Source organism: Coregonus clupeaformis, unplaced genomic scaffold (assembly GCF_020615455.1).
Source record: "Coregonus clupeaformis isolate EN_2021a unplaced genomic scaffold, ASM2061545v1 scaf0233, whole genome shotgun sequence".
NCBI lineage: Eukaryota > Metazoa > Chordata > Actinopteri > Salmoniformes > Salmonidae > Coregonus > Coregonus clupeaformis.
Window position 1 is genome coordinate 374715 of NW_025533688.1, and position 10286 is coordinate 385000.

The following is a 10286-nucleotide window of genomic DNA, read 5'->3' on the forward strand; positions in this document are numbered from 1 at the left end:
CTCTCTCTCTCTCTCTCTCTCTCTCTCTCTCTCTCTCTCTCTCTCTCTCTCTCTCTCTCTCTCTCTCTCTCTCTCTCTCTCTCTCTCTCTCTCTCTCTCCCTCTCTCTCCTCCCTCTCTCTCTCTCTATCTCTCCTTCTCTCTCTCTCTCTCTCCCTCTCTCTCCTTCTCTCTCCCTCTCTCCCTCTCTCTCATTCTCTCTCCTTCTCTCCCTCTCGCTCTCCTTCTCTCCCTCTCTCTTCCTCCCTCTCTCTCTCTCTCTCTCTCTCTCTCTCTCTCTCTCTCTCTCTCTCTCTCTCTCTCTCTCTCTCTCCCTCTCTCCCTCTCTCTCTCCTTCTCTCCCTCTCGCTCTCCTTCTCTCCCTCTCTCTCTCTCTCTCTCTCTCCTTCTCTTCCTCCCTCTCTCCCTCTCTGTCTCTGTCTCTGTCTCTGTCTCTGTCTCTCTCTCTCTCTCCTTCTCTTCCTCCCTCTCTTTCTCTCTTTCCTTTGGAGATCACAGGATGTTAATTATGAGAGACGTTTCTCTCCGTCCGTCCGTTCTGTCAAACTCAACGACTGGCCTAAGATCAGTGTTTAAGAAGGCGTCAGTGTTTTCTCTAACATGGCTATGGACAACTAAACCTGGGGTTGCTTGTATTCAAAACTGTTCCGCTATCAGTGCTTGTGTGGGCCTTGCTCTCTCTCTCTCTCTCTCACTCCCTGTTACTTGCGTCATAGAGCATGCCATCACTTAGTGAGGTTTACCCTCCCTCACCCTCTCATGTCTTAAAAAGCTTTGCGTCCCAAATGCCACCATGTTCCCTATATAGTGCACTACTTTAGACCAGGGCCCATAGTGCTCTAGTGCACTATATAGGGAATAGGGTGCCATTTGAGACGGAACTATGAAAAACCACTTTAAAAGAGTAACGTTTGAGCATTTCTGAAAATTCTAGAAGCTAGGATGGCTTTATTGGCACAGCCAGGGATAGACACTTATGATGGTGACGTTAGCAACGATAGCTCAACCATAACAAAGACTGATGTGAATAGCAACAGAATCAATATCATATCTGTCTAATAATAGGAGATATTAGGCTAACAGCTATCATGCAAAATCTCTTCGGGAAATAAATTGTATTTTAAATTGTATAAATAAATATTTTTTACAAAAAACGTTAACTGCATCACTCTGAGTAACCACAGAGAGGAGAATGGCAGTATCAATGTCTGTTTTAAAACAACCTCGTTTTTTTTATATTAACTCTCTGAGGGGGTGATCACATTTGTTAAAGGATTATCAGTGAAGATCTGTGATTTAGTGAAGTGATTGGAGCCATCTGACCTTCTCCTCCAAGGAGGCAAAGGGAGACCGGAGAGTGGAGTATGCAATTAAGATTCTCCCAGTGTGTCTCTCTGACCCGATTCCATTTATACTGAACAAAAATATAAATACAACATGTAAAGTGTTGGTCCCATGTTTCATGAGCTGAAATAAAATATCCCAGCAGACAGCATGTATGGCGAGCGTTTTGCTGATGTCAACGTTGTGAACAGAGTGCCCCATGTTGGGGTTATGGTATGGGCAGGCATAAGCTATGGACAACGAACACAATTGCATTTTTATTAATGGCAATTTGAATGCGCAGTGATACCGTTATCCTGAGGCCCATTGTCGTGCCAATTATCCTGCACCATCACCTCATGTTTCAGCATGATAATGCACGGCCCCATGTCACAAGGATCTGTACACAATTCCAGGAAGCTGAAAATGTCCCAGTTCTTCCATGGCCTGCATACTCACCAGACATGTCACCCATTGAGCATGTTTGGGATGCTCTGGATAGACGTGTAGTACAGCGTATTCCAGTTCCCGCCAATATCCAGCAACTTCACACAGCCATTGAAGAGGAGTGGGACAACATTCCACAGGCCACAATCAACAGCCTGATGAACTCAATGCGAAAGGAGATTTGTCGTGCTGCATGAGGCAAATGGTGGTCACACCAGATACTGACTGGTTTTCTGATCCACGCCCCTACCTTAAAAAAAAAAAAGGTATCTGTGACCAACAGATGCATATCTGTATTCCCAGTCGTGTGAAATCCATAGATCAAATGAATTTATTCAAATTGACTGATTTCCTTTATATGAACTGTAACTCAGTAAAATCTTTTTGAAATTGTTGCGTTTTTATATTTCTGTTCAGTTGTAGATCCTTAGCCCCCTCGCTGCGTCCCAAATGACCCAGTGGGACCTCGTCAGAGGTAGTGCACTATATTAGGAGTAGTGGAGTGTGCCATTTGGGGTGATATTTCCAAGTGATTATAATCTTTCTATAACCCTTCATGCTGGTTCATTCATACTGTGGAATCATGTTCTCATGTAAAGCTTATGGACATTGGGATAAAAGGCCCTTCAACCTCCCCTGGTCCTTACTCCTCCCTTCAGTAGTTCAGGGTTGAAAGCGCTATAGGTGGACAGGTGGAAGACATTAATCTGCCGACGGCATAAAGGGGCATAGCCCTGTAATAGAATAGAATTGGGCCTGTAACTGTCTTTCTCAAATACCAGGAAGAGATGGAGACCCTGCACACTGTTGAAAAAAATGTAAAAACTTTTTTATCCCAAACTGAGGTTTAAATTATTTTGATACCTACTCACCTGGAACAGACATGTTCTGGTATAAAGGACATTTGAAAGGGGCTCATCCTCCTATCAGTTCTCGGGTATGGCTGTGCTTCATTCCAGGATGCTGTTTTCCCTTCCTCACGTTCTCTCTCTCCTTCACTGGTCTGATTGACCGCCAGGCAAAAGGGTTCATGAAATGTAGGGGCCTGTGTATATGAGATGCCGTCCTCCAGGGTGAATGAAATGTAAAGGGCCTGTGTATATGAGATGCCATCCGCCAGGGTGAATGAAATGTAGGGGGCCTGTGTATATGAGATGCCGTCCTCCAGGGTGAATGAAATGTAGGGGGCCTGTGTATATAGAGATGCCGTCCTCCAGGGTGAATGAAATGTATGGGGCCTGTGTATATAGAGATGCCGTCCTCCAGGGTGAATGAAATGTAGGGGGCCTGTGTATATGAGATGCCGTCCTCCAGGGTGAAAGCAATGTGTGTGTGTGTTGTAACACGCTGCAGGTGTGTGTTGTGGGATATCCCTCCACAGTGGTCCCTCGGCCCCTGTAGAAGATATCCCTCCACAGTGGTCCCTCGGCCCCTGTAGAAGATATCCCTCCACAGTGGTCCCTCGGCCCCTGTAGAAGATATCCCTCCACAGTGGTCCCCTTGTGTGTGTGTGATGTAATGTGTTGGGGCACAGCTCTCCACCTCTGCTGATAGAACCACCAGTCTGAGTCTGATGACCTTTAACCCTGACCCTACTAGTCCCCCTGAGGGGGTCGTTGTCCTCCGCTAGAGGGGGAAAAGGTCAACTGACCCTACTAGTCCCCCTGAGGGGGTCGTTGTTCTCCGCTAGAGGGGGAAAAGGTCAACTGACCCTACTAGTCCCCCTGAGGGGGTCGTCGTCCTCCGCTAGAGGGGAAAAGGTCAACTGACCCTACTAGTCCCCCTGAGGGGGTCGTCGTCCTCCGCTAGAGGGGAAAAGGTCAACTGACCCTACTAGTCCCCCTGAGGGGGTCGTCGTCCTCCGCTAGAGGGGGAAAAGGTCAACTGACCCTACTAGTCCCCCTGAGGGGGTCGTCGTCCTCCGCTAGAGGGGAAAAGGTCAACTGACCCTACTAGTCCCCCTGAGGGGGTCGTTGTTCTCCGCTAGAGGGGGAAAAGGTCAACTGACCCTACTAGTCCCCCTGAGGGGGTCGTTGTCCTCCGCTAGAGGGGGAAAAGGTCAACTGACCCTACTAGTCCCCCTGAGGGGGTCGTCGTCCTCCGCTAGAGGGGAAAAGGGTCAACTGAAAGACCCCTTTTAAATAAGACGTGTGTGTTTTTCTTTGAACACTTTAAAGGTAGTTTCACGGTCAAACCTGATTGCAAAGAGTTCCGTCTTTGTGACCCACTACCCTTTCAACATTCTGTGACCTTTGAACTGTTCTATCACAAGAACTTTGACTGCAGGAAGTGATTGGTGAGAATAGCCAGCTGGACACACACACTGAACTCTGTTTTATATCCTGTGATTACCCCATCAGTATGTAAGGGCCAGCTAGCTGTTGTTGTGGATGTTGAAATTATGTTGGATTCAAATGTTGTGTTCCTGATATGAGACGTGTGAGAAATGTCTCTGCTGTAAGTTGACCTCTCTCTCTCTCTCTCTCTCTCTCTCTCTCTCTCTCTCTCTCTCTCTCTCTCTCTCTCTCTCTCCCTCTCTCCCTCTCTCCCTCTCTCCCTCTCTCCCTCTCTCCCCCTCTCCCCCTCTCCCCCTCTCTCTCTCTCTCTCTCTCTCTCCCTCTGTCTAGGTGGAGGAGGGAAGAGGAATGGGCGTAGTAAGAAATGGAAGGAGATGTTGAAGCTTCCCCACATCAGTCTGTGTGAAGAGCTACGCCGCACCATCGGTACGATCACAGCACCGCGTGTGTCACTAACTGCTAGTGTGGTAAACCAGTGGTATGACGACACTGTGTGTGTGTCACTGTGTGTGTCACTGTGTGGTGTCACTGTGTGTGTGTCATTGGTGTGTGTGTGTGTGTGACGGAGAGGACTGTTCAGTGTGTGTGTGACGGAGAGGACTGTTCAGTGTGTGTGTGTGTGTGTGTGACGGAGAGGACTGTTCAGTGTGTGTGTGTGTGTGTGACGGAGAGGACTGTTCAGTGTGTGTGTGTGTGTGTGTGTGTGTGACGGAGAGGACTGTTCAGTGTGTGTGTGTGTGACGGAGAGGACTGTTCAGTGTGTGTGTGTGTGTGTGTGACGGAGAGGACTGTTCAGTGTGTGTGTGACGGAGAGGACTGTTCAGTGTGTGTGTGTGTGTGTGTGTGACGGAGAGGACTGTTCATGTGTGTGTGTGTGTGTGTGTGACGGAGAGGACTGTTCAGTGTGTGTGTGTGTGACGGAGAGGACTGTTCAGTGTGTGTGTGTGTGTGTGACGGAGAGGACTGTTCAGTGTGTGTGTGTGTGTGTGTGTGTGTGACGGAGAGGACTGTTCAGTGTGTGTGTGTGTGACGGAGAGGACTGTTCAGTGTGTGTGTGTGTGTGTGTGTGTGACGGAGAGGACTGTTCAGTGTGTGTGTGACGGAGAGGACTGTTCAGTGTGTGTGTGTGTGTGTGTGTGTGACGGAGAGGACTGTTCAGTGTGTGTGTGTGTGTGTGTGACGGAGAGGACTGTTCAGTGTGTGTGTGTGTGACGGAGAGGACTGTTCAGTGTGTGTGTGTGTGTGTGACGGAGAGGACTGTTCAGTGTGTGTGTGTGTGTGTGTGTGTGTGTGACGGAGAGGACTGTTCAGTGTGTGTGTGTGTGACGGAGAGGACTGTTCAGTGTGTGTGTGTGTGTGTGTGTGACGGAGAGGACTGTTCAGTGTGTGTGTGTGTGTGTGACGGAGAGGACTGTTCAGTGTGTGTGTGTGTGTGTGTGTGTGTGACGGAGAGGACTGTTCAGTGTGTGTGTGTGTGTGACGGAGAGGACTGTTCAGTGTGTGTGTGTGTGACGGAGAGGACTGTTCAGTGTGTGTGTGTGTGACGGAGAGGACTGTTCAGTGTGTGTGTGTGTGTGTGTGTGTGTGTGTGTGACGGAGAGGACTGTTCAGTGTGTGTGTGTGTGTGTGTGTGTGTGACGGAGAGGACTGTTCAGTGTGTGTGTGTGTGTGACGGAGAGGACTGTTCATGTGTGTGTGTGTGTGTGACGGAGAGGACTGTTCAGTGTGTGTGTGTGTGACGGAGAGGACTGTTCAGTGTGTGTGTGTGTGTGTGTGACGGAGAGGACTGTTCAGTGTGTGTGTGTGTGACGGAGAGGACTGTTCAGTGTGTGTGTGTGTGACGGAGAGGACTGTTCAGTGTGTGTGTGTGTGACGGAGAGGACTGTTCAGTGTGTGTGTGTGTGTGTGACGGAGAGGACTGTTCAGTGTGTGTGTGTGTGTGACGGAGAGGACTGTTCAGTGTGTGTGTGTGTGTGACGGAGAGGACTGTTCAGTGTGTGTGTGTGTGACGGAGAGGACTGTTCATAAGTCTGTAACTACTATAAACTGCTCCAACATTCCTCCAACCTCCCATGTGGGCCTTTTGCCTTGGTGTTGTCTTGGCAGATTCTAGACTAGTCTACATTGAGAAAGTGAGAGAGAGACTGTGTGTGGTGTTGCTGTGTGTGTGTATTGTTAGTGTGTGTGTGTGTGTATTGTTAGTGTGTGTGTGTGTGTGTGTGTGGACGTGTTTAACTATACCAGACCAGAAGTACCCACAAGGTCAAATTCTATTTCTAGGGGGTTTAGTATTGGTGTTAGGGTTAGAATTAAGGTTAGGAGCTAGGGTTAGGTTTAGGTTTAGGTTTTGGGATTAAGGTTAGGTTTTGGGGTTAGGGTTAGGGTTAAGGTAAGGGTTAGAGTTTGGTGTAGGGTTAAGGTTAGGGTTAAGGTTTTGGGGTTAGGGTTAAGGTTAGGGTAAGCGTTAGGGTAAGGGATAGGGGTTAGGGTTAGGTTTCGATTTAGGGTTAGGTTTAGGGTTAGGGAAAATAGGATTTTGAATGGTACTGAATGATGTGTCCCCACATCAGTGAGTGTGTGTGCCGTTGGGGTGTGTCTGTGTCAGGGAGGAAGTGCAGATTGGACTTCCTTCCTGTTTCTCCCCACAGTCACAGGGAGGGGACAGGAAGTTTGTGTGTGAGTGTATGCGAGTGTTACACAGTATACCTAAACGTCTCTACTTTTTCGATACTAGAACATGAATAACGGTTTGGTACTAGAATTTCTTTTACTTTCGGTACGTCTGTCAAATGAGTCTCACGTCGTCTGCTGATTTGAGAGAGGATCAAGTCTGTCTGTCAGCCGATGTCCCCTTTACACACTTGAAAAAAAATGCGACGTGGAATGTAGAAATGTTGAAACTGTTAATTACTGTTGGCAAAACAGCATCCATAAAGGCTAGAACACTTGACAATGCTAGAAGATAGCGGTAGCTTCCAGCTCTGTAGGCTAACTTTCCTTGCTAGCTGACAGCTAAAGCTAACATCAATTCACTACCCAGGTACTCCGTTTTTTGATAATATGCAAACCAAAACGCAAAGTATGCTGATTTCAAAGCCGATTGTCGGCAGAAACGTTATTAATTCACTTGATCGTCTCTCCCTCCCTCACACAGCATGTACCCCTCCCTCCCTCACACAGCATGTACCCCTCCCTCCCTCACACAGCATATACCCCTCCCTCCCTCACACAGCATATACCCCTCCCTCCCTCACACAGCATGTACCCCTCCCTCCCTCACACAGCATATACCCCTCCCTCCCTCACACAGCATGTACCCCTCCCTCCCTCACACAGCATGTACCCCTCCCTCCCTCACACAGCATGTACCCCTCCCTCCCTCACACAGCATGTACCCCTCCCTCCCTCACACAGCATGTACCCCTCCCTCCCTCACACAGCATGTACCCCTCCCTCCTTCACACAGCATGTACCCCTCCCTCCTTCACACAGCATGTACCCCTCCCTCCTTCACACAGCATGTACCCCTCCCTCCCTCACACAGCATGTACCCCTCCCTCCCTCACACAGCATATACCCCTCCCTCCCTCACACAGCATGTACCCCTCCCTCCCTCACACAGCATGTACCCCTCCCTCCCTCACACAGCATGTACCCCTCCCCCCCTCACACAGCATATACCCCTCCCCCCCTCACACAGCATGTACCCCTCCCTCCCTCACACAGCATGTACCCCTCCCTCCCTCACACAGCATGTACCCCTCCCTCCCTCACACAGCATGTACCCCGTGAATGAAGTCGTTACTGGGTCTTAAAGAGACAGTGCCCCGCTAATATAGACGGAGAGATTGCTACTTCTATGCAATTGTTGTTGATCAGCACAATAAACATAACACTGTATGTTCTCGTAGCAGTTGACAATAAAAGTAGTTCCAAATGGAAGGGAAACAGATTGATTTGTCATCTGTAGCCACGGGAACTCAGCCAAAAACAAGCTCAATAGCTCAATGCGTTCACACACTCCTATTGAATATGCATCCAGCTGTATTGTGGATAGGCCTAGGCTACATCTTGATTTACCCAGTTTATCAATAGAGATTTACCTATCAAATAAAGTATTAGCATGATGCTGTTATGCAGTTAGGATTGGTTAAAAACAAAGACAAATTGACTGTAGGATTGATTGACTGATGCACACATGGCTCTCTCTGAAAAATGTGGGCGTAAAAAATGTCTGAACTCAAAAAGATGCTCAACATAGCAGCAGCTGAGTTTATCTGTCTGGATCAAGTGCCGTTCTGTGACTTTATGTGGTCCTCCGTAGCTCAGCTGGTAGAGCACGGTGCTTGTAACGCCAAGGTAGTGGGTTCGATCCCCGGGACCACCCATACACAAAAAAATATAAAAATGTATGCACGCATGACTGTAAGTCGCTTTGGATAAAAGCGTCTGCTAAATGGCATATTATTATTATTATCAGAGTTCTCTATGACTGTGTGTGCGTTCATCAAGTGTGTGTGTGTGTGTCCCTAACCCCTAACCCTGTGTGTGTGTCCCTAACCCCTAACCCTGTGTGTGTGTCCCTAACCCCTAACCCTGTGTGTGTGTCCCTAACCCTGTGTGTGTGTCCCTAACCCCTAACCCTGTGTGTGTGTCCCTAACCCCTAACCCTGTGTGTGTGTCCCTAACCGTGTGTGTGTGCGTCTTTTGACCAGACAAGCCACCAACCAGTTGACAGGATATGAAAACCGATTTCGACATTTGGCTTCAATATTGATGAAATGAAAATAAATTGCACCCTATTCCCTGTGTAGTGCACTACTTTTCACCAGATTCCCTGGACACATGGGGTGAAGAGAGAGAGAGAGAGAGAGAGAGAGAGAGAGAGAGAGAGAGAGAGAGAGAGAGAGAGAGAGAGAGAGAGAGAGAGAGAGAGAGAGAGAGAGAGAGAGAGAGAGAGAGAGAGAGAGAGAGAGAGAGAGAGAGAGAGAGAGAGAGAGAGAGAGAGAGAGAGAGAGAGAGAGAGAGAGAGAGAGAGAGAGAGAGAGAGAGAGAGAGAGAGAGAGAGAGAGAGAGAGAGAGAGAGAGAGAGAGAGAGAGAGAGAGAGAGAGAGAGAGAGAGAGAGAGAGAGAGAGAGAGAGAGAGAGAGAGAGAGAGAGAGAGAGAGAGAGAGAGAGAGAGAGAGAGAGAGAGAGAGAGAGAGAGAGAGAGAGAGAGAGAGAGAGAGAAAAATAAATTCTACAACCACCAAAAAGGAAGCGATTCACAAACCTAAGCAAGCTGGTCCTGGGGCTCTGTTTGTGAACAGAGCCCCAGGACAGCAACACAGTTAGATCCAACCAAATCATGAGAAAACAAAAAGAGAATTACTTGACACATTGGAAAGAATTAACAAAAAAGCAGAGCAAACTAGAATGCTATTTGCCCCTAAACAGAGAGTACACAGTGGCAGAATACCTGACCACTGTGACTGACCCAAACTTAAGGAAAGCTTTGACTATGTATAGACTCAGTGAGCATAGCCTTGCTATTGAGAAAGGCCGCCGTAGGCAGACCTGGCTCTCAAGAGAAGACAGGCTATGTGCACACTGCCCACAAAATGAGGTGGAAACTGAGCTGCACTTCCTGACCTCCTGCCAAATGTATGACCATATTAGAGACACATATTTCCCTCAGATTACAGCGATCCACAAAGAATTCAAAAACAAACCCAATTTTGATAAACTCTACTGGGTGAAATACCACAGTGTGCCATCACAGCAGCAAGATTTGTGACCTGTTGCCACAAGAAAAGGGGCAACCAGTGAAGAACAAACACCATTGTAAATACAACCCATATTTATGTTGATTTATTTTCCCATTTGTACTTTAACTATTTGTTACAACACTGTATATAGACATAATATGACATTTGAAATGTCTTTATTCTTTTGGAACTTCTGAGTGTAATGTTTACTGTTAATATTTATTGTTTATTTCACTTTTGTTTATTATCTACTTCACTTGCTTTGGCAATGTTAACATACGTTTCCCATGCCAATAAAGAAGAGAGAGAGAGAGTGTAACTGACTGACTGTGTGTGTGTGTGTGTGATGGAACTGGTTCACCTAATTCCGAGAATGCATAACTTGTTGTGCGGGTGAGACAGCGTGGGTGAGTGGACCCTTGGGTGTTTCACTACATCCTGACAGCTGTGTAATGGGCTGTAATACGTCACTG

General features: G+C 47.7%; 1 protein-coding gene across 2 annotated transcripts in view; it reads left to right on the forward strand.

Moving 5' to 3' along the window:
* grk4 (G protein-coupled receptor kinase 4) overlaps window positions 1-10286 on the forward strand; it is a 78146-nt gene that overhangs the window by 18373 nt on the left and 49487 nt on the right. For both annotated transcript variants that reach the window (XM_045214312.1, XM_045214311.1), the window contains exon 2: window positions 4397-4492. In XM_045214312.1, the coding sequence (XP_045070247.1) occupies window positions 4397-4492 (96 nt within the window). The remainder of the gene's footprint in view (window positions 1-4396; window positions 4493-10286) is intronic.